Source organism: Larus michahellis, chromosome 15 (assembly GCF_964199755.1).
Source record: "Larus michahellis chromosome 15, bLarMic1.1, whole genome shotgun sequence".
In the NCBI taxonomy this organism is placed as follows: domain Eukaryota; kingdom Metazoa; phylum Chordata; class Aves; order Charadriiformes; family Laridae; genus Larus; species Larus michahellis.
Genome location: NC_133910.1, coordinates 7,129,619 through 7,152,007, shown reverse-complemented (window position 1 = coordinate 7,152,007; position 22,389 = coordinate 7,129,619). Strand labels below are relative to the sequence as shown.

Sequence of the window (22,389 nt, the reverse complement as noted above, 5' to 3'; positions counted from 1 at the left end):
CACAGCTGGTAGTGCGAGCGGCCTCTGATTTGGCTAACAAAACTCCCTATGGGGGCCAGACTGGGTCAGTTGGTTCCTTACGTCTCTGACGGTAATTCAAGGCTTTTATTCAGCTATAAATCTACTCGTAAAGTCTGTGTCCTTGTAATGTGAGCCACTGCTTTCCAGTGGTGTCAGCTTCGGTCAGCTGAGGCGCTTATCGACACGCTCTGGACTGCGGCGCTCAAGGCTGCTGGCAGCATCCCCTCTTGCACCACTGCCCGCTCCTACCCTTTAACTCTCTCACTTCTTGGGGCGGGTTTCTTTTTTGTGTCACAAGCTGATAAAGATGCATCTGAAGCAAGGGCTGGCCAGGTACCTGTGCCCTGAGACCAGGAGGGAATTGGCTGTACTTGACCTTGCAAAATTCAATTTTACTGCAGGAATTGGGCCAAAGGCTCATCACTGAAACGCTGCCCAGAAAATGGTGCTGTGCAGGGACAGGGCACCCTGGTGCCGCAGAGGGAGGAGCAGGGCTCTCTCCTCGCTGATTCCCTCCAGCTTCTCTCCTCTTCTTCCTTTTTAAGGAAGAGAGATATTTTCAGTGCTTAATTACTAGGTTAGAGCTGAGACTGAGTTACTTTGCAGACGCGCAGCGAAAGCAGTCTCTTTTTAAACCCCACCATTCTCACCAACACAGAGCAACAGCGCTTTCGTCCCTGGGGCCGGGGGTGTGATGAAGGATGTGGGAGGTGCCTGATGAGCTGTACCGGGGGCACGGGGAGCAATGTCAATCAATTTGAACCTTAGTGGGAGCTTATTGGGAAAGGAGGAAACATGACCTTTTTTTCTGGGGAAGTAAAAATCCAGCTTGGGTTGGGTTAGCACCCCTCCCCCTCTGGAAGGAGGATAATTTTTCAGTGTCGTCATATTATGTTGCAAACCTTGCCGTGGATGAACATTATCGGGAAGCTCTTGCTCAGTCCACAGGGTTTGGGCAGGAACATCTGCTCCAGCTGGGCCGCTTCTGTCAGCCAAGCTCCCGTCAAGAGAGCTGGGGGGTTGCTTCTAGCTAAGCACCCGCTTCCTCTCAAACTGTACAGTTACAGATAAGTTTCCAGCCTCCTTTGCATTCCAAACTGTACAGTTAAAGATAAGTTTCTAGCCTTTTTTACATTCCTGTTACTCATCAAGTGCTTGGGACACTCATTTAAAATAGTTAATGATTGCCCTCTTCTGGTTAGCCTCTATTACTGCTTCATTGAAGTACTGCCTTTTCCAGAGCTCTGTGGGAGCTTGGTGTGAGGCTGAGCGGACTGAGCCAGTGCTGGAAAAACTTCCACGTCTCACGCTGTCCTGCATCCCTCCTTCCTTTAATGATGACTCTTCCCAGCTCCTAGTGGAACGGCACACAAGGGGAATTGGGTGCTCAGTTCCTCTTTGCAGGCCCCACTTCTGACCTGCTCAGACCCCCAGCATCTCGGCCGCAACAGGCATCGCGTTTGAGGAAGGCGTTTATTGCTGTCGTGGTGTCAGTCGCCCGCGCCCCCCAGGCTGCTGGGGACCCCCGGGAGGTGACGCTGTGACCGCGGGCTCTATGCGTGGGCTGTTCCCTTTCTCCATTTCTTCCACTTGACACAGCTCCTGCCAAAACAACAGTAACGCGATAAGCGGAACTGTCAGTGCTGTCAGAATTTACTGAAGAAAGGAGTATTTTTCTTTTCCTTTGTATCTGCCTATAAGCTCAAGAGCACTTAGAGAAGCTGTGGGCTTCCCCACGCTGCCCCAGGCACAGACGCCGCCTGCCTGGCTCTGGAGCTGCTGCTGGTGCCATTTTCCACACCTGTGCTATGAAGAAGAAACCAGGATTCTGGAGCAAAGCTGTGCTACACTGAAGCTGTGCTCTGAAGGAAAGGGGGATTCAAACTTTTGGAGGAATAAATAAAAAACTCCTGCTCCCCAGGCACTGGGAATTCACGTGGTTTACATTCTGCTAATGCCTTGGGCTGTCGCGGGGGTACATGACTTGGCGTTCTGCTCACATCCATCTCCTTCAGCATGATGACAAAATCTTTGTTAATTGGTTTAATTTCACCCCTCAGACACTGTGTCCTGCCTCTCAACTGGGCACAAACCCCTTCTCTGCTAAGGGCAATTCTACCTTGTAAGGACAAACAACTCTGACTCATTCCCCTCACCCTGCCTTTCTCTAAACTTCGCTCATCTTCCCCAAATTTAAATGTGATGCAGACACCTTGGCAACCCCCTGGGTCAGCAGCTGTCTGCTGTTCGTTTCGGGGGGGCTGGGCCCTGCCTCCAGGTGCTGCCCGTTGCCTAACGGGGAGAGGAGACCTGCCCCTGCCCCACCGGGAGGGTTGCAGCCAGTGTTCCCGTTCGCAGTTCCCCTGGATCTTGATAGTTCTAAAAGAAGCATCTTGAGGCTGGGGGGTGTCAGGGGCTACGTTGGGTCCGGCCCGGCAGCTCAGAGTGGGGTTTTGGGCACCCCTGGAAGCTCAGAGTCTCCTGCCACGGACAAGCAAAGAGCCAGGACAGGAATGGACAGACAGAAAGAGGTATTTTTTTCACCCCTCACTTCGCAAAAGGGAGCCCCATCGCGCTGGCTTGGGGACTGGGACGTTTGCAGGACAAAATGTCCTAAATGAGGTGGCAGAGGTTGGGGCTGGGTCTGTTTAACATTTCAATGGAAAAACTAAGGAAAAAGGTGCCTGGTTTTGCGAGAGTGGATGGTGGTGCCTCTTCCCTGATGTCCCATGGGGCTGGGAGCTCAGGGCTGGACCCCGGCCCAAAGGACGCCCGGGTGCTGGACACCCCCGCGCGGGGCGGGGAGGAGGACAGGCCGGTGCTGTTGTCCCATCTGCAGCCAGCCGGGCTGCGAACCCGTGTCTCGGGCTGCCGGAAAAGCAAATCCCAATCTGAAAACAGCCTGGGTTTTTAAGGCTTCAAAATGGTTGTGGCTTTGGCTGATGCCGGGCCGGGCAGTGCCCCAGGGCACCAGCCCCTCCTGCCCCTCGCTGCAGCTCCTGGGGGCACATGGCCTCTGCTAGGGGGCAAAATGAGGTATTTCAGGCAAAAATCAGGAATTTTGGGGCAAACCCCCTCTACTTTAGCTCTCTTCCCTCTCCAAGGGGAGGCAGGCTGTTACCAGGTTTTCCACTAGAGATCATAGAAGGTGTTGGGTCGGAAGGGACCTTCAAAGGCCATCTAGTCCCACCCCCTGCAGTCAGCAGGGACATCTTCAACTAGATCAGGTCGCTCAGAGCCTCATCCAGCCTGGCCTTGGATGTCTCCAGGGATGGGGCTTCCACCACTTCCCTGGGCAACCTGGGCCGGTGTCTCACAGGTGCAGGTATTCGCTTTGGGGAGTCACGTTATCTGCAGGGGGGGGGAGTCTGTTATTTTAAGCCACCATCACTGTCGAAGCAAGCCATGGTCCCCTCAATCACTTCCACCACCTTGACAACCCCTCTCCGAGCCCCCAGTTTGGTGACAGCCTTGGCAGCCCTGCCCGGGGCTGGGGGGGGGCTGCAGGGGCTCTGCCCACTCACGCACCCTTTTCCACGGGGCGAACACCATCTCCTCTTCGCCCAGCCCCAGGCGCCTGGCGTGGTGCTCCAGCTCTTCCCGACGGGCTGTCCCGGCACTCAGGTTCCGGGCTGCAAACGGAGAAGCGTTTGCCAGGCGTTAAACACGGCTCGGTGGCCTCGGCACGGCCCCCGGTGCCCCCTCCCTGCCTTTGGTGCCACATGGCCCCGTGCTCCCACCATCGCGTGCTGCGGATCCCGGATCTCTGCCGGGGTCTCTTGCCCCTGTGGTGAATACCTGAACAAAAACAACCTCGGGCATCACTTTTTTTAACCCTCTCCCCAGTTAGCTCCGGTCCTGTCTGCTTTAAGGACAGTCTGATGCTCCTGGGGGGCATCGGGAGGGACCGAGGCCGAGTATGGAGGCAGTTTTCTGGATGCGTCTTCAAACTCTCTTAAGCAACTGCTTTACAGCTCGGGAGGGCAGTGGGAAGCCTTATCAAGGTCTAAAATGCTGCTTTATGGGCTTGTGGTAGATGCGATCAGCCGTGCCTGTGCCGGCACTGCAAAGCCACGTGCTCTGCCCTGGGAGGTAAATACCGAAAAATCATGGTTGGCTTGAAAAATATGATGAATTTATGATGCTATCGATGCTGAACTGTATTTGCTTCCTGTTCTTTGAACGTTTATGGCCTTAAGTGGGTTTTGCCTTTAACTCGGTCTTTCTGCTCTTGCCAAGAGATTTAGGTTTTAATGGGATTTGTAAATACTCCTGTGACCCCTGGAGTCTCGGGAAAATCACTGACTGTTGGTGAAACCAAGTTGCTGTGTGGCTGTAGCTGGTAATTTTACGCGCATATTTTGGTGTCCCGTGGTAGCTTTAAATTACTTTAGGATGGAGTTTGCCTACCGTAGAGATACAGTCCCAAATACGTCCTTTCCCTCTGCAGTTCGTGCTGGATGAGTAAAACGTCTTCAGAGCTGAGGTTCACCAGCGTCCCCAGGGTTTGGTGGGTCTTGGCTTTGAGAGAACAGAATGGGGGTGGGGAACAGACACAATATTCAGCTTTTTGGTGCTGCAGCAGCGATAAACCGCAGCCTGGGTATAGGCAATGCATAGAACCATAGAACGTGTTGGGTTGGAAGGGACCTTCAAAGGCCATCTAGTCCCACCCCCTGCAGTCAGCAGGGACATCTTCAACTAGATCAGGTTGCTCAGAGCCTCATCCAGCCTGGCCTTGGATGTCTCCAGGGATGGGGCCTCCACCCCCTCTCTGGGCAACCTGGGCCAGTGTCTCACCACCCTCAGTGTAAAGAACTTCTTCCTCATGTCTCATCTAAACCTGCCCTGCTCTAGTTAAAAGCCATTGCCCCTCGTCCTATGGCTACAAAGCCCTGGGAGCCATCCCTCAGCAGTGGGGAGGACAAATGTCCTGACGTGGGGTGAGCTGTTTGGCTCTGGGTTTATTTGAATGGTATTTCCTAAGCGTGTGCTGGGCTGTGAAGGAGCCGAAGCCGCCCAGCTCCTGTCCTGCCGCAGCGATGTGCCGGGGGGATGGTTGGTCTCGGGGTGCCAGCGAGGCTGCCCGGCCCCCAGCCCCCCCACCTCCTGCAAAAACAGGGGGAAACTGTCCCCTGCCCGCAGCAATGCCGTCTGGGCTGCGTCAGTGCAAAGGCTGCCTCAGGGAATTTGCGACGCTCACCTCCCTTCCTCAGCGAGGAGGAGGAAACAATTCAGAAGGCGAGGCTTCATTAATTCACTGAAACCTGCCACAAATGTTCCCCTCCTTTCCCCACGGGATTGTGAAATAACTTTACAGGTGAGGCAGGAGGCGGTCTTCTCCTGCGGGGGTGGGAGCGGGTTTGCTCCTTGCTCCTGGCACGATGTTGGGTTTAGTGTGGCTTAATGGCGGGGCCGCAACCCCCGGGAGCGGGGCCGGACCGGGGTGCCCCCAGCCCTGGGGAGCTGTTTGGAGTCCACCAAACATTATTATAGAACCGTAGAAAGGTTTGGGTGGGAAGGGACATTAAAGATCATCCAGTCCCAGCCCCTGCCCTGGGCAGGGACACCTCCCACTAGACCGGGTTGCTCAAAGCCCTGTCCAACCTGGCCTTGGCATCAAATCTTGGCTTCTAATGGACAAAATGACCTGGGAATAAAATATGTCAGATGTAAAACATGGCCGTGGACCCTTTGCCTGTCTCAGCCCCTCTAAAAAATGGTCTGGGTGATGATAAACCTGACGGCTGCGCCCAGCGGTGCTCCTCACCATGTTTCACCAGCGTGGCGTTACCGGCGGTGATCTCGAAGTAGGTGGAGTTGTTGGTGAGACACTGGTCCCCCCTGGAGAGAGAGAGGGGAAGGGGAGCAGAGACCCCCTGCCACGGGCTGGAAAGGACCAACAAAGCCCCGGCCCTGCACGGGCACCCACCAGCTCCTCCGCAGGGTTAATTAATTGCTCTCACTGTTATAATTAAGCCATTTCTCCCGTGCGTCTGCCTGACCTCCACCTGCAGCTCCTGCTCTCAGCCTTGCCCTTGCCCCGGCTCCTTGATGGCGAGATGTTTTTCCACCCCGAAATAACCGAAGCTGCCAAAGAGCTGCTGGTGTCGGCACAGAAAAATTCTTAAAGCCTGACCCTGGGGGGGAAAAAAACGGCTTTTGGTGCCTGGCGGGGTCAGCAGCCGCGGTGCAGGAACCTCTGGAGAGGACCTCTCCTCTGGAGAGGTCTTCTCCTTGCCTTTGTCCTGCATCCTCCACGCCTGCAGGGCTTGGTGCCTGCAAGACCTCGGTGCCTGCAAGACCTCTGTGCCCTGCAAAATTTGCCTGAACCTGGGGGCTGCTGAAATAACTAAGTAAAAGAAGGGGTGAGGAGGGGAGGGGAGATCATGCATGGAGCAGCCAGGAGGGACTCTCTCCTTGGGAAAACCAGTCTGAAACCGCGCTGGTGTCGGGCGTTGCGGGGGCTGCGGCGCGTGGGAGGAGATGGTTTGGGGACCCGAGGGCTGCTCCTTACACGGCCACATGCTGGGTGACGCGCAGCTCCTGCTCGCCGGCGCCGGGCTCCACATGGAGGTGGCCGTGGTCGATGAGCAGCATCTCCAGGAGGTGCTGGGGCAACTGGGCGGCCCCGGCCACGTACAGCCACGTCCCCAGCAGCTGCGGGGAGAGAGGGACAGGGCAGTGAGAGCCTTGGGGGCCGCAGGGGGAACTTTGGGGAAGAGGTTTGCACCCTCCCATTGGAAAAATCACTCCTTTTGACCTCTGTCCTCTGCTAGTTTTCCCTCTTGCGCCGCGCCAGCAGCAACACAATGAAACCTGTGCGAATGCCCGGGGGGGGAAAGAGCTGAATGTGGGCATTGGGAACTGGTGCGGCGTTGGCTGCGGGTGCCCCTGTGCGGTGAGGGGCCAGGACAGCCCTCTGCTCCCGCGGGGAAGTTGCACCAAAAAATAGCGCCCCCCCCCCCCCCCCCCCTTCTTTTGAGGTCACCTCTGGGACTTGCTGGGGGACCATGCGAAAATTGAGAGATTTGAGGTGTTTTGGAAAGCAAACGCGTCCTGCTTGTTTTTTGTGAGGGCGCCTCGGTGGATGTGCTGGGGGGGCGAGGGAGGGTCCCCCCTTCCCCAGGGGGTGGTGAGGCTCAGCAGAGCACCCACAAACTCGCGGCAGGAGTGGGGCATCCCCGGGGCTCGGGTGTCTCCTACCTTGGATGCCGTGGTGTTGGTGGGGCGCGGGGCTGGGCAGGGGATGGCGGCGGTGGGCAGCAGCAGCGCAGCGAGGCCGAGGACGGCGGTGACCACCCCGGCACTGGCCATGGCTGCCCCAAAGCCAGGAGCGAGCGAGCGAAGCCCCGGACGGGTGGACGGACGGACTTGCTCGGCCGTTTGCTTTTGCAGCCCTGCGGGGGGGGATGGGACGTGCCGGGGGCTCGGCGACAGTGACGCAACTGGCACCTTTTGGGGACGTGTCCCAGAGAAGAGCCGCGTGCCCGGGCCTTGGCTGCTGCCGTCAGTGAGTGTCAGTAGGTGTCTGTGGGGGCGATGCACTTGCTGTATTTAAAACTAAAATCTGCCCTAAATTTGCTGGTCTTGTTCCCTGCGAGCAGCCACCGCGGTTCCCTCCTGCTCTCCAGATGTTGGCTGGGGCGCAGCCGCCCCCCACCTTGGGTGAAGCCTGGGGGGGCTTCAAAGAGCCCCCTTCTCCCTGGGCAGGAAGGTCTTTTCCCCTTCCTTGCCAAAACAGGTTGTAAAAATGGGACTGAGGGGGTCCCAGGAGGTCACCCCCGTTCTGCTGGACGCGTCCCCTGCGGTGTGTCCCCCGAGCCCCCCGTCCCACTGCTGTCCCCATGCTGCCGGGCAGGGCAGGACCTGCTTTTCTGGCTTTATTTCTGTTTGCCTTTTCCCCTCCGGTAGCGGGGAGTCCCTCGAGTCCCCCCGAGTCCCTCGGTCTGGCCCTGGGTGATGGTTTTTGATGTTTTTTCCTGTCCTTTCCCCCTTCCCCTGCTCGGAGACACCCGGGGAAGGCGCGATGTCACCCCGTGTCACCCCGCCCCTGCGCAGGCTCGTGGGATTTCACCTGAAAAATTCAGGGTGGGATGTTTGGGTGCTAAAAGCACCTCGGCTGGTTTGAGTCGCGGTGGAGGAGACTCGGGGCGGGGGGGGCAGGTTTGTGTCTCTCCCCGTGGCGTCGGGGCTGATGGGTGGGTGCTGGCATCCCCGAGCCCTACTGTTGGAGGGGACGCACTGGGTGGGGTGGCAGGAGGGTCCCGTGCCACCACGGAGCCGGCAGGAGGGATGAGTGTCCCCCCGCCCGCTGCCATGCCTGGCCCAGGTGGGGTTTTGTCCGGGGCTTTTCCTGCCGAGAGTGAAAGGCAGGGTGGGAGATGCGGCACCGCGGGCAGGGCAGGGCAGGCAGGAGGGGTCCTGCCCGTGCTCCCGGCGAGGATGCGGGAAGCGACAGGGGGGTGTAACATGAGGGTTTATTTCTGGTCCAGGTGAGAACAGGGAAACGAGGTGTTTCATCCAGGAGGAAAAAACGAAATCTCCCTAGAAAGTCCTGAGGCTGAGCTGGCCCTGGCGGGCAGTGACATCCCCGCAGAGGGGCTGGAGGAGGATGAGGATGAGGATGGAGCAGCTGACCCGGCCCCTGGGGTTTACCCCGACCGCGGCTCCGTGTCGTCTTCCCCCGTCTTCTCCCCGGGCAGGGGACAGGCGTCCTGCGGGAGAGGGGGAGAGTGGACGTCGGTGTCCCCTTGCCCCAAAACCGCCCCAAGAGCCAGGATCAGCCAGGGAGGAGAGGGACTGTGGGGGGAAACAGATCCTCCACCCCCCCGGGACCCCCATCCCAGCCGGCGGCAGGAGCTGGCCCCTGCTGGGGCTCTCCTGCCCTGGGGAGGGCTTCGGACCTTTTCGGAGGTGAAGAACACGTCCTCCTCGGTGAGGCCCAGGCAGTGCAGGTGGGCTTTGAACTCCTCCATCTGCTCCTTGGTCACGTTGGGCGTCCGCGCTGATGGAGAAATGGGGCGGTAAAAGGAGAATGGGCGGAGAGGGGGGGGAAAAGGGAATTTTAGGGAGTTCTTCGCTCCCTGGTGGTCCCCGTGGTGTGGATGGGGAGCTCGCTGCCTGCCCGCCCCCATCTTTCCCCTCTCTGTACTGGGGGGAAAAGAGGCTTTTTGCCTGCCTGCGAGGCCTGGGGATGCCGGTGCCCATCGAAGCGTCCCTGGGCAGGGACGTGCCCTGCGGATCCGCGCAGCATCCACTTACCCGAGAGGCTCAGACCTGGGGAGCTGGGGTTGAGATGCTTCATGATCAGCAGGTCCTTGTCGTTTTGGATCAGTTTGGCCGTGGAAAAGATCTGGTCATCGACTGGAAGGCACGGGGAGAGGGGGGTCCCCCGTTGGCAAGCGTCTCCCCATGCCGGGGCTCAGCCCGGGCAGAGCCGGCAGCGCGGCGGGGGCTGCTCACCCCCCTCACCGTGGGAGACCCATCCCAGTGGGGACCAGTCTGTGGGAAACTTTCCCCCTCAGTTGCAGGCATGTTGTGAGGTGTAAAATGGCCTCATGACGGGGGCTCGGGATGCCAAATAGCAGGGGTAGAAGCGGGAGGGTGCAAGGTGCGGGTGCAGTGCCCTCCCCATCCCACCCCCACGCCGCCGCCGGGGCTTTACCATGTGCCAGGGTGGAGTTGTGCCAAAAGATGAGGATCTTGCTGGTGTTCCTCACCACGCACGTCTCGTTCCTGCGGGGCAGAGAGGTCAGACGGGGCAACCCTCCCGCTCCCCAAAACTGCCCCAACCAAACCCGAGGGTTCAGAACTGGAGCCGAGCTGATGAGCTTAAATAAATTTGTCACAGCTGCTCTCCAGCCCCAAATCTGTGGGGTGTCTCAGCCCGGAGGATGGTGTCGGTGGGTGGAAATGTCCCTGGGGTTGGGGGGAGCGGGATGAGGGGGTGAATCCCCGTCCTTACAGTCTCATGATTTCGGTGACGTTGAGCTCGTCCTCGTGGCTGCCGGGAGAGAAGGAAAAAACCGCGTGTTTCACAGCCCTCAGCTCTGCCAGGTGAGGCTCGTACCTGGAGGCGCCGGCGATGTAGATCCACTGTCCCAGGAGCTGCGGAGAGGTGGGGAGCGGGGAAGGGTTGGGGGGGCCGTGCTGGGTTCACCCATGGCCACCAGCAACCCGGTAGGTGACCGTCCCGGGCAGGATCCAGGCCGGGTGAGGGGCTCTTGGCTTTGCCCCCTCCCCACAAAGGCGATGCCCCAGCTCCGGGATGGCCAGTTTGCTTCCGCGGTCCTGTCCCGCCCGCTCTGTGCCCGGCTCTCGTTGCTTTCCTCCCACTAAACATCCCCGAGGGACTAAATACTGTTTATGCAGTGAAGGGTTTTTGCGGATGGCGACTCGTGACCCGAGTCCCCGTCACTTGAAGGACTTAAAAGAGAGCGGCGAAGCACTGGGGCCGGTGCTGCCCAGCCCGGTTTGCATGGGGGGATGGAAGCAGGAGCCCCCCCAAAGCGTTTGCTCGTGAGTTTATGGGTGCAGAGCTGCAAGGCTTTGCCCTGTCCCCATGCTCCTGTGCAGCAGCCTTGATTTTTTTTTAGGAAAATAAGCATGGCCAGGCAGTGAGATAAGCGTTGAGCGGCCCATGGGGTTCATAACCCGTTCCCGGCCCCGTAACGGCTCATGGTGCTGGTAGAAAAGGCGAGGACGGGCGCCCGGCTGAGGGCAGGGCTTACCCCAGGGACGGTGGCATTGTCGAGGGTGACGGTGAGGAGCGGGGCGCAGCCGGGGGGGTCGGCGGTGAGGGCGAGCGGCAGCCCCAGGAGGAGGGCGAGGGCAGCCAGCATCGCCCAGGTGGCCGAGAGGAGGCTCCTGCTCTGGCGGGCTGTCGCTCATCCCAGTCCCTTATATACGGCCACCCGCAAAGCGGGACGTCCCCAGCCCCGATGTGCTTGTTTAGCCGCTGGGCTGTTTGCTCAAGCATGAAGCAATAGCAGGTGGAGGAAATCAAACTTGCAAAAGCTTGGGTTTCTCCAGCAGAAAAGAGGAAAAAAAAAAAAAAATTCCCAACAAAAACGCAAGCCCCACACCCGCCCCATTTCACCAACAGGCTTCTGTTCTCGGAAATTTGCAATTAATTTTGCAGGTGCCCAGCAAAGCTCTCGGCTGGCTCCGGGTGTGTTTGCAAGCGGGGCCACGGGGGCACTGAGTGGCACCTGGACGTGGCTTTTCTCCACAGGGCAAATAAATCCCCGGGGCGGTGGCTGAGGGGTGGCTGCTCGTCCACGGGGCTGTGAGGGCTTCAGGTCTGCACGGGTGTTGCTGCTCACCAGGGCAGGGGGCTGGCTCTGGGGGCTATGTGTGGTCTAGGGGGGGGAATTGGGGTGGGGAGAACATGGGTGCTGCTGGGGATGGGGCCACAACACGGGTCTGCAGTGGGAGTGGGGCCAGAGGAGGCTGCAGGAATGGTCAGAGCGCTGGAGCCCCTCTGCTGTGGGGACAGGCTGAGAGAGTTGGGGGGTTCAGCCTGGAGAAGAGAAGGCTCCGGGGAGACCTTAGAGCCCCTTCCAGTCCCTAAAGGGGCTCCAGGAAAAATGGGGAGGGACTCTGGATCAGGGAGGGGAGCCATGGGACGAGGGGCAGCGGTTTTAAACTGAAAGAGGGGAGATTTAGATTGGGTATTAGGAAGAAATTTTTCACTCTGAGGGTGGTGAGCCCCTGGCCCAGGTTGCCCAGAGAAGCTGTGGCTGCCCCATCCCTGGAGGGGTTCAAGGCCAGGTTGGACGGGGCTTGGAGCAACCTGGGCTGGTGGGGGGTGTCCCTGCCCAGGGCAGGGGCATTTAAAGGTCCCTCCAACTGTCCCGTCCAACCCAAACCAGGCTATGATTCTATGATAAGCTGCACCATTTAAAACCAAACCAAACCCCAACCTCTCCTTCGCCTCCCCAGCGGTTCCACTTTCCTGAGCTGACTCTACCCCAGCAGCTGTGGGGGGATCCCTAAAACCATGAAATCTGGGGGTTTTACCCTTTCCAGCCGAGCCCCCTGTTGTGTGCCCGTGGCCTTGCGGTGCTTGCAGTGATGGGGTGGCCTTTGGGCTGTGGCTGCTGATAAATAACTGATAATTTTAAGCAATCTACAAGAAATGGTAAAGACAGGGACTTGTTTAATAAATTCTGCCGGGAAGTGTGCCGGGGGGGGAGGACGGACATGTGGCAAGGGAACAACTGGTGCAGTGGGCTCAGCCTTTTAACAAAATAAATAAATTAGAGCTTCTTTAACTGCGGATCTCTCTAATGGTGCCTCGTCCAACTTTGGCCTCGTACTTGTGTGCATTGATTTATTTGGTAAATGTGTTTGCTGTCTCCCTGGCCACCAGCAGCGTGTTTCGGGAAGGGCTGGTTCGCGTGAGTGACGGTCAGCCCCAACCCGACCCGTTTTTAAGGCGCTGCCAAAGCTGCCGTAGCCCCGCCGTGCCAGGGGGTCCCTCCGGCCGCAATGCCGGGAACGGGGGCAGCAAACACGGGGCGGCCCCGTCCCCCGCCCCAGCACAACCCGAGACCAGCCCCCGCGGCTCCCTGGGAGGGGGTCACCCCTTGTCCTTGTTTGAGCGACACGGGGCTCATTTCCCTTCTAATGCTTGGGAAAAACTGCACTTTTTTAGAAGACTCTGGTGTCTGAATTGGTGAAAATATTCACTCTCCAGCCAGCTCTGGGGTGTGGGTTTCGAGGTCTCGGTGTTTTGGGGCTCGCCAGGTGTGGGGACGAGGAGGAGCGAGACCCGGGTGCTTGCCCCAGGCTGCCAACAGGGTTATTCCATACCAGGAATGTCCCATTCAATATAAATTGGAGGTTTGCTCAGGAGTTCTCTCTCTCTCCCCTGCTGGCTGCCACCCTGAGCACTCCTCGCCCCGGTGCCAGACCCTGACCCCGTCCCTTCCCCCCGCTGCTGCCACGCTCGCAGAGTCCCACCTTGGCTGTCCCTGCCGGGAGCGCATGGCTTCCGCGATGGAATGGGCTGGGGATGGGCCTCGTGTGCTTTGTATTGGCATCGGGATCAATACTGGTTCTTCAGCATTATTAATGTTAGTTATTAAGTGTTATTGTATCGCATCTGTTTATATGTCAACCCTCGGGTTTCCTTGTTTTTCCCTGATTCCCCTTCCCAGGTGGGGAGGGCTCATCGCGTGAGAGAATAATTGTCTAAATGACAATAAATTGTTGGGGGTTCCTCAAACCATAACACCCCTGTGTGTCCCCCCACCCTGGATGCGACCTCCTAAGCAAGACGTCAGGTTTCGACGTCAGCTTGGAGCAATTGAGATGCGATTTGGGCTTCAGCAATGAAAAAGATCAGCTCGGCTCTTTATTTTTTCTTTTTTTTTTTTTTAATTTTTTTTTTCCTTTGTTCTCGCTCCCCCGCGCTGTGTCAGGATGGGGAGGTGGCCAAGGTAGGGGCTGGTGGGGCAGCGGGGGGGTGACACGCAGCCGAGGGCTGGGCAGGTGGTGCGGTGAGCAGAGGAGGGGGTTCGGGGGTGGGTTGGGGTCCCCTGGGGGGGGTCTCTGGGCTCTTGCACCAACGGGCTATTTCTGCACCTCGCACCCACTTAAATTTCCCAGGAAGAAGCAAAAAAACCATACCAGTCCCGTTTCATTGCCTCAGTTTTAAATATTTATTTAAAGTCCAAAAAATAAAAAAAAGAAGAAAAGAAAAGGAAAAAAAAAAGCTTTAATGAGAACAAACGGTAACTCCAGCCTCAAGAAAACACATAAAACCGATGGCGAGAGGACGAGGGAGGGAGAAACCCGGGAATGTGTGTGCGCGGGAAGGCAGCAGGCGGGCGGTGGGCGATGGATGGTGATTTTGGCCGGGGGGAGCCGGGGGGAGCCGGCCCCGCGGGGGGGTGAGGTATTTCTGAGCAGAGGCAGGGCTGCGCGGAGGGTGAGGTATTTGGGACAGATCTTGTTAACCTTTTCTGAGGGTTGTTGGAAACCAACCAGCAGGCAGTAGTAAAAATTAATTAAAAAAAAAAAAAAAAAAAGAATACACAAAGAGAGACTCACATATAATTTTTTTTTTTTCCTCAAAAAAATAAAATCCATAGTCCGTATGAGACATGAAAACTCCAAACAGGCACTGAAGCGTTTCCGATACAGTACAGCTCCGATTACATCAATATTATTCCTTATATAGAATTAAAGATTACCATAATTATCCTCTTTAAAAAAAAAAAAAAAAAATTCCTCCAAATTTACATATAGAGACTAAATTTCTACAAAACTTAACAAAACAAAGCCCCTCCAAGCCCGGCTGGGTTCCGAACCAAGGTACCGGCGTGTCAGTCGTGCCAGAGGGGCCGGACAGGAGGTTTGCGGAGCTGGGTTTAAATACGAGCTTAGACCAGGGAATGGCTGCAGGCGCCAGCCGATGCGGACGCCTGGCCAAGGCCACGGCCGCAAAACGACTTACACGACAAATGAGTGAAAAAAATAGCGCTCTCTGAGGCTCAGTGCTTCCAGACGAGCTGTAGCCCTCGCTCCCCTCCCAAAGCGGTGAAGTGCTGATTAACGACAACAACAAAAAACAGGCAAATTTGCTTTTAAAATATCCTGTAAGTGATTTTGGACACGCTTTGAGTTGTTGCGCGCGATTGGCATCCACGGCGATTAAAGGATCCCTTTAAAGGTGAGTGTTTCTCTGATTTAGCTGCAGATCGTAACCTCCTCTCTTCCTAACGAGAGGCTCCTATGGGCTTTTTTTTTTTTTTTTTTTTTCGGGTCTGTGGCAAGACACTGTAGCACCTTCACAACCTTAAATAGTTAAAGTCATATATATAAAATAACACACTTTTTTAAGAGCACCAGAGATTTCACAGTGAGAGGTAGAAACAAATCAGACGAGCCCATCCTCTCTCTCTATTTTAGCACCAATCTCTTCCCCTCTCCTCCTTCCATTCCCCCCTCTTGGCTTCGGGACTCTCCCCTACCCCAACACCACGCGTGAGAAGGGATGTCGATTAAACTCACCCGTGGAAGGAGGAACTTAGTTATTTTTTTTCTGTTTGTTTTTTTTTTTTTTCCTTTTTCTTTTTGCTTTAAATAATATAATATATATATTTTGTTTCTTCTAATATTGCACATCAAAATGCTTCCGGTACACAGAGCGGCCAGACTCAACTTGCAGCTCCGCCTGGGAGACCTGATGCAGCACGTGGCCATCCAGAAGGCGACAGGCTCTGAGAGGGAAGCTCTATCTTTTAATTACTTTTCAATGGAAAGAACATTTGGTAACGCAGGAACCGGGTAAGACAAAATGGGGGGGTGGGGGGGCTGGGGGGTGGGGGTGCGAAACCCACACGCTGCAAGTCGCTTGAGGTTTCTCTCGATATTTTCTTTGGTCATGGAAAAAGCTTTGTGTGTGGAACCGCTTGCAACATCTCATCCCCCGATCCCTTTTCACTGTTCACGTCCCGACTGATCCCCGCTTCCCCTACGTCCTCGTTATTCCTCCTTCCAACAATCTGCTGAGTTCAGTAGATCACGGGTTCTTTGAGACCTTGAGCCAAAGGCTAGGGCAAGAGCTGACCCAAAAGCTACAGCCCAGCTGTCCTTGCTGCGGAGAGGTGGGAGAGCCTGTGTAAAGACATAGGCCGAACACGGGGTCAAAGCCTTGGAGCCCGGTTTCGATGGCTTTGTTCAAAGGAAGCAGACGGGGCCGACCTCGAGGTGATACTGCTTTCCTGGCTCGGATGGGGGAAGGTTGTAGATGTTGACAATTGGCAGCTGCTGAGGGTCCTGCGTCCGAAAGGAGAAGAGAGTCCGATGCCAGCGTCCATCCTTGATCTGTGGAAGACAGAGGGAGGGAAAGACAGAAAAAGCTGTTTAACTGGGGGGCGAATCCTGCTGGGAAGGAAAGCGTTTCACGAGGTGTAAGCTTGAAAAGGCTTGTGCGAGACAAGGGGCTGCCCTTTGGGCTGAGCAGGGCTGGGGTGAGGCTTAGGAAGCATTTTGGGGAACCTTCATCCAGGTTGAGTTGATGGAAACCGAGCTTGCAACGGCATCAGCAAACACAATTCCCTCATGCGGTGCGCCCGAAGTGCAGACACACGGCTACCGACTCAGGCTGGCGTCAGGCAGGGGCCGAGGCCACCGCCTTCGGGTGACAATTCCCCCTTCTGCCATTCACCTGCTGCTACACGTGACATGACACTTTGGAATTTAATTTTTGAAGGTCATCTACTTAACAGGAGCTGCTACATCACCCCGGACTGGAAAATACAAGTGGTGAACAGGTAAATTAGACCCTTCTCCCCCTTTTTTTTGGGAGAATAAGAAGCAGAGGTATCACTCGAGCCTTGTCGTGCACCCTGAGTGGGTTCAGCCTGGCATTTCTCTCCACCTTTCCCCTCTTTCGCAGCAACGTACCTTGCAATCATCAGCTGCCACTTCTGGCCTGAGCTGCCCGTCTGCCTCAAACATCTGCCCGTTCCAGGCCTTGAAGCGCACGGCTTTTTCTGAAGGTTTCTCGGCTGAGCCTTCCCGCCAGACGGAGGTGTTCAGGCAGTGGATGGTGATGTGCTGCACCACCTCTGAGCTCAGGAGGCGGAGGAAGTTCATCTGGACTCTACCGATGTCAAAATCCAGCTGTGGAGGTGACAGAGACATTAGGGGGAACCCCCTGTCGCGGGGCTGGAGGGAGCTGGTGGCAGGGTTAGCGCAGGATGTGACAGCAAAGGTGGTCCCTCTACTCTGCTAAAGCCTGGAGGTGGCCACGCGTGGATGTCTGAGCTCAGAACCGGGTCTGGCATCAGCGTGGGCATAAGGGCCAGATGGCAAACCAATCTGGAAATTTTTCATGGGGACACAGCAGGGCCTGTATTTTTCAGAACAAACTGGCAGGTCCTTAAGTAGAAAGAAAATAAAGTCAACTTTGAATACAATCATAGAATCATAGGGTTGGAAGGGACCTCTGGAGATCACCCAGTCCAACCCCCTGCCAGAGCAGGGTCACCCAGAGCAGGTGGCACAGGAACGCGTCCAGGCGGGTTTGGAATGTCTCCAGAGATGGAGACTCCCCCACCTCTCTGGGCAGCCTGTGCCAGGGCTCTGCCACCCTCACAGCAAAGAAGTGCCTCCTCACATTGAGGTGGAACTTCCTATGCAGAATATGCACTTCTGCAAAGCAGCAGGTTCTAGTTCATCTGCAGATGAACCCAGATATTGTTATTGGTATTTTTGGTACCGGTCCTTCCTCAAGAAAAATCCTGTAGCATTAACTTCCCTGGAAACTTGTATATTTAAGCTGACCTGACTTTTTCAGCAGGCAGAAAACAATATGCCGGAGTGACCTGAACATAAGTTAATTCAACAAAGCACTTGGGAGCAGCGTGTTTGCAAAATTACTGGCCTCTGTTAAGGTTATGGGTTAATTAATCATTGCTGGAAATGTACTGCTTTGTCTCGAAAAGAGTCAATAACAGTCTTAGGTATATTTTTTAACTGCGTGAGAGCAGTTCTCAAGGTCACTGCTACACTAACTCTGCTTCGCGGAGAAACCAGCGTGCTGTGTGGTCACCACCCAGTGTCTCTGGACAACACAACCCTGGGTAAATATTTTGTAATCGTAGTATGGGAAATGCTATGCTGGGGTCGATCTGCGTGTACCTTGGAGACGGTGATGGGGTTGAGACACGTCTGCCCACCGTTGGTGAAGTTACAGATGACCTGTATGGTGTCCGAGGAACAGCCAAGATTTGGGTCAATCCAGTAGGTACCTGAAGAAATGAAAAAATTCAAGGATTAACAAGGACACAGACTTTTCTGTGAAAGAGAAAAGGAAAGTTTTGATTTCTGCATTATTGGTCCCAGGGAAGGAGACCTGTTTGGGCCATATGAAATGGCCCTATGGAGGCTTCTTACCATCGTTCATCTTCTGTTCACAGTTCATGAGGTCTCGACAGATGCGTGCAGGGTTTTCCTTGGTTCCCAGGGGTCTTTTGATGCTCTGAATGAGGTTGCTGAGGTAGTGTAGGGTCTTAAAGATCTCCCCTCCGTGGTCCAGCATGAGAAGGTCTGGATGTTGGTAACCCTGAAGAGAAAAGGAGGGAAAGTCAGGTGTGCCTTGGGGCACCGGGTGCTGTTACCATAAGGGTTTCAGGTTTATCTGTGGGCAAACTCAGTGGGCCAAGGACAGGCTGTGCTGGCTGGGATCACGCGAGCTACAGCGCTCGCGCTGTCCTGAATGGGACATCTCTGAAGTGCTGGCAAAGCCATGAGGGCAAAGTCTGAAGCTCCACAAACGAGTAACACAACAGAACCACATCCTTTAACTGGATCTTTGCATGCATAAACCCCAGTTATTCCACGAGAACAGTGACAAATCAGAGCTTTGTGAGTACGAACTTAAAGCACACAGAAAGAACAAGGGACACCATGACCATTCCCAGCCTCCAGCTCCAGCAAAGACCAGCGAGTTCAAAAGTACCCTCGTACCTCTGTCTTGAGCGCGGTGTTCGAGTCGATTATCGTCCGGAAAGCTGCCCCAAAGCCATCTTGTTGCTAGTGTGGGATGAAAAAGACGGTAATTGTGATTGTCAGAACCTGAACATGCCCTGATGCAAGCAAACGCTTCTTGGTCTAGGGCTGTGATTCAAGCATTGCTCTGCTAACACAGCGTCTCTTGCTGGACCTGAGTGTGGGTCTTCAGGGTCCCAGCAGCTCTTTCGGGATGTCCCATCAGCACCTTGGCTCTGCACGACTTATTATCATCATTAACAAATGAACAGAAAACAGCAACTTACAAATGAGGCTGGAATTCCTGGCGGTCCCTAGAAAACAAAGCAAAAAAGAGGGGCATCAGCCCGAAAGACGGGCAGTCACTATTGGAAAGGTATTCACGTCCTTTTGAAATCCTCTTTCCCCTGGAGTCCCTCAATGCAGACGAGGGAGAGAGGCAACAATGCTGTCTCTATAAAATACTCGGAGATGGTTTGGACTAAAGTGCAAGAAACACTAGTCCATTCACACACACATTTTTGCATACGAGGAATGGGGCTAAGCTATAATTTCCAGTGAGTGAACAGTCCCCCTGGAGAATATCACGGCAATAATTTTAGCTTGTTTCAATAATGTCTTTGAACTCTTTCCACATATACGTACCGGGGGGCCAGGGTGTCCTCGTGGGCCTGGAGGACCCTAAAGACAGAGCGGCATCAGTTAGTGAAATGTCTGCAGTTTGTATTTCCATTTCTCATGGTTGTCACCAGCACAAGTCTGTTTCCTGCTGAAATCCTCCTGATTTTTGACATTTTACAGGATCTTCTCCCTCAAACCCTTCTAGAGACCAGAGACCCGTTTTGTCCATCTCCTGACTTTGGGTGCATCTGTCTGTACCTGCTCCATTCCTACTGCATCCCTTATTCCCAGCACTTAGCGCCTTAATTACCATTAATGCATTATCCCCAGCTCCTCATTCCCTGTGTGCACAATCACCCATCCTGCAGCTTTACATTTGCTAAAAGCAACTTTTTAATGTAAGTACAAGATATTAGTCAGAAAAAGTGATTTCAAATACTTACCCTTGGACCTTGCAGACCCTGGCGGGGCAGGGGGGGGGAAGAAAAAAAAAAAAGAGGAAGAAGCTGTCAGAAGATGCTCGTTAATAAACCAAAATCTCTTTGTACAGCCATGTGCTGCTCCCAAGGTGCCTGCGCAGGGACTGGGTGCTGCACTGGAAGGACAGTGAAAACAGGGACCCGACGGTGTTTGCCAACAGCAGAGAGGTTATTGCAGCAAAGGATGCTGACGGCTCTGACACCAGCAAACGCTCGCTCCGGGGCTCAGGTGGCTGCCAGAACGCTGTCCTCCGCTGCGCCCACGGAGGTGGAAAACGGTGAGGAAAAAAAACCCCAAACCGCAGAGGTGGCACCCTGGCTTGTTAGAAACACGCACTGGGATTTTGTGTATCTGTGGGACATTTGCTTATAAGAGGTCTCGTTTGAAGAAGGCATGAAAGAGCCTTCTGCACTAGCCACACAGACGTGTTTGCTGGGCTCCAACACCTGGACCAAGCATGGAGGAACAACCCCTGGTTGCTAAAGGAGCAACCCAGAGAGCAGGGGGACCTGTGTTATGGGTAACAAGGGGGATGACCAACACGTATCCAGTATACCCCACACATCCCCTGCATGGTGAGAACACCAAGGAGCTACAAACGGTGTAAAGGTCCACCAGAGCCCCTGCGAGGAGGGGACGAGAGGAAGAGCAGAAGGCGAGAAGGTGCCCTGGCTCTGCTCCCCCAGCACCTGGGCACTGCTGCCACTTAGACAGGTCCCGTGCCCCTGGCAGGGCCAGCCTGTGGCTTTTTGAGCTGCCTTTCACTGCGGTTTGTTCCTGGAGATACCGCGGTCATCTGTAAGTGTTAGCTTTTGCTGTGTAATTGGGTAAAGTACACGGGAATCTTAACAGCAGAGTGGGTGTTTATGTGCACACGTGGCTGTGTGTGCACATACGTGTGTGCACACATGTGTATGTCCTGCCCTCGTGGGAGCCCGACGCCACCACTCTGAGCCAGAGCCCAAGTGGGTGCAGTGGAGCCCAGCGGGACTTTTGGGTGCCCAAAGAGAGGGACCCCCTGAGCGGCGGGACGCACCCAGGGGCGCGGGGACCAGCACTTACCATTTCTCCACGGCTGCCTTTGTCTCCCTTGGGCCCCTGTCAAAGCACACGATGGGCTGTCAGTGACTGTTAGCGAGCGGCTCTGCCGGGATGCATTGCCACCCAGAAGCTCCTTGCAAGGACCCAAGTGCATCTCTAAACAAACCAGCTCAGGTTGCCACATCGGCCCATCCATCCCGAGGCAAAAAAAATAGCCATTACTGGATGCTTTGGCAATGTCTGAGTTCACCTTACTGGTTTTCATCTCTGCCAGCAGCAGCCTCTGCACCGAGCTCTGAGTAGCTTCATGCTCATGTTTTTACGAAGCACTGAGTGAACTTTAGTCCACGTTCAGCGCCTTTGGCATTTTGGGACAGACAGGGATTTTCATCACTTCCCAGAATCAAGCTGTTCCCAGTTTAATACATTTATCAGTTTGCTCTGTCCCGCGTCCCCCGTCCCCGCTCCCCCCCGACCCTGTGGTTTTTTTGCCCCCCTCAGGCCAAGTTCTTTGGAAAATCTGGCAGCTTGCTTTTGAAAAACTGCAGTAACACTCTCGTCTTCCAGTCTGGGCCAATTGAAAAACTTACACTTAGGTAGAGTGGCTCCTCTCTTTTAAGCTAATAATCTCCCTACAACTCTATATGCAGCCGGGGACTAAGCCTACACTTCTCTCAAGCTGCTCATTTTAAAGACCATTTTGTTTCCCTCGTTACAGCAGGACACAAACACTACGCCCTTCTAAAAATTATAGGCAGAAAAAAAAGCGGATACTTACTGGGCTTCCCGTGGGACCCTGAATGCCAAGCGGACCAATAATTCCTTCTTTTCCCTAGAAAAGAAGATACGCGTGCAGCATCACATGGGAACTGACAGTCACTTTTACCACGGCAGACTCAGTAAAGTCACTTAAATCTCTTTGCTGCTTTTCAGCAACATGAGCGTGGTATTCGCTGTAGCTAAAATAAAACTGTTTCAAAATGCAAGTCCAAAGGCACAAGCCCCTCACGGTACGGCTGTTACGACCCATGTAAAACCTCAGGAATTCCAGAAATAGAAAGATTTCAGTGTAGCCGGAGTGGTCTGTGCAGTGGTCATAGCAGCATGACCGTCTCCAAGGCAGAAGAGACCCGCGCACACGTGGGCACCTACAGATGTGTTGGGGTGGCTCAGAGGCGGCACCACGGCCGTGCTCTGCCGGGCCCGCGGTGAGCAGTGCACTGGGCTCCTTATAGCACCCTGCAGCCTCGCAGAAACAGAGGATGGAGGAAGGAAGAAAATCCTCCCAAACCAAACTGCAAAACCACTCACCATGAGACCAGGCGGCCCACGTGGTCCCTGAATGCCTTTGAAACCAAGGTCTCCTGGGGGGCCCTGCAAGCAAAAATGAGATGCCAGGTCCCGTTAATAAACAGAGCCCATATTTACGCCCTCGCTCACAACTCTGCTGCAAGGAGAGAGGTGCTGCCTCTTGTATATGGGAATGGGAAGGTCCAATTTTTAAAAAAAATTCTTTTCCCACTCCTGTTTTGCAAGCCCTTTACTTTCTACAGAAAACAAACTGGTCCCCCTTCACCAGGAAAATTACATGCTGATAAAATGAGTCTAAATTTCAAGTCAAGGCTCTCAACATTAGGAATGTATATCGGCGTCTCAGGTACAGACTGATGACTGATGCTGGAAATACGAGTGTCTGAAAGACGTTCAAGTGGGGAA

At 55.0% G+C, this 22,389-nt stretch overlaps 3 protein-coding genes across 4 annotated transcripts in view; all 3 read right to left on the bottom strand.

Moving 5' to 3' along the window:
- Nucleotides 1-1,480: 1,480 nt before the first annotated feature.
- LOC141751608 (alpha-1-acid glycoprotein 1-like) lies at nucleotides 1,481-7,410 on the bottom strand. 2 transcript variants are annotated; one of them, XM_074608715.1, is made up of 6 exons: nucleotides 7,228-7,410; nucleotides 6,539-6,681; nucleotides 5,762-5,865; nucleotides 4,432-4,542; nucleotides 3,550-3,653; nucleotides 1,481-1,623 (listed from the first exon to the last, which is right to left on the bottom strand). In XM_074608715.1, exons 1-6 carry the CDS (start codon nucleotides 7,336-7,338, stop codon nucleotides 1,495-1,497), a joined length of 702 nt encoding a protein of 233 aa, XP_074464816.1. In that variant the 5' UTR covers nucleotides 7,339-7,410; the 3' UTR covers nucleotides 1,481-1,494. The 2 variants fall into 2 exon arrangements, with proteins under 2 accessions (XP_074464816.1, XP_074464817.1); XM_074608716.1 differs by having other exon boundaries at nucleotides 5,792-5,865.
- Nucleotides 7,411-8,487: 1,077 nt separating this feature from the next.
- LOC141751589 (alpha-1-acid glycoprotein-like) lies at nucleotides 8,488-11,191 on the bottom strand. Its single transcript, XM_074608662.1, has 6 exons — nucleotides 10,755-11,191; nucleotides 9,989-10,131; nucleotides 9,689-9,759; nucleotides 9,286-9,387; nucleotides 8,928-9,028; nucleotides 8,488-8,738 (listed from the first exon to the last, which is right to left on the bottom strand). The coding sequence occupies exons 1-6, from the start codon at nucleotides 10,863-10,865 to the stop codon at nucleotides 8,676-8,678; spliced, it is 591 nt and encodes a 196-aa protein (XP_074464763.1). The 5' UTR covers nucleotides 10,866-11,191; the 3' UTR covers nucleotides 8,488-8,675.
- Nucleotides 11,192-13,677: 2,486 nt separating this feature from the next.
- COL27A1 (collagen type XXVII alpha 1 chain) overlaps nucleotides 13,678-22,389 on the bottom strand; it is a 163,260-nt gene continuing 154,548 nt past the window's right edge. Inside the window, exons 51-61 of the mRNA XM_074608623.1 lie at nucleotides 21,985-22,047; nucleotides 21,452-21,505; nucleotides 20,695-20,730; nucleotides 19,596-19,613; nucleotides 19,177-19,212; nucleotides 18,819-18,845; nucleotides 18,511-18,576; nucleotides 17,938-18,106; nucleotides 17,683-17,792; nucleotides 16,444-16,662; nucleotides 13,678-15,861 (exon numbers count right to left, since the gene is read on the bottom strand). Of these exons, the coding sequence (XP_074464724.1) occupies nucleotides 15,715-15,861; nucleotides 16,444-16,662; nucleotides 17,683-17,792; nucleotides 17,938-18,106; nucleotides 18,511-18,576; nucleotides 18,819-18,845; nucleotides 19,177-19,212; nucleotides 19,596-19,613; nucleotides 20,695-20,730; nucleotides 21,452-21,505; nucleotides 21,985-22,047 (945 nt within the window). The 3' untranslated portion in view covers nucleotides 13,678-15,714. The remainder of the gene's footprint in view (nucleotides 15,862-16,443; nucleotides 16,663-17,682; nucleotides 17,793-17,937; nucleotides 18,107-18,510; nucleotides 18,577-18,818; nucleotides 18,846-19,176; nucleotides 19,213-19,595; nucleotides 19,614-20,694; nucleotides 20,731-21,451; nucleotides 21,506-21,984; nucleotides 22,048-22,389) is intronic.

Coding starts and splice junctions, on each gene's coding strand:
- LOC141751608 (XM_074608715.1), bottom strand. CDS start 7,338: ATGGCCAGTGCCGGGGTGGTCACCGCCGTCCTCGGCCTCGCTGCGCTG. Junction 4,543..5,761: donor CCGCTGGGCGCAGCCGTCAG/GTTTATCATCAC, acceptor GTTCTCTCAAAG/CCAAGACCCACCAAACCCTG. Junction 1,624..3,549: donor TGTTCGCCCCGTGGAAAAGG/GTGCGTGAGTGG, acceptor TTGTTTTGGCAG/GAGCTGTGTCAAGTGGAAGA.
- LOC141751589 (XM_074608662.1), bottom strand. CDS start 10,865: ATGCTGGCTGCCCTCGCCCTCCTCCTGGGGCTGCCGCTCGCCCTCACC. Junction 10,132..10,754: donor ACAATGCCACCGTCCCTGGG/GTAAGCCCTGCC, acceptor ACCTCTCCGCAG/CTCCTGGGACAGTGGATCTA. Junction 9,760..9,988: donor GTCACCGAAATCATGAGACT/GTAAGGACGGGG, acceptor TCTGCCCCGCAG/GAACGAGACGTGCGTGGTGA.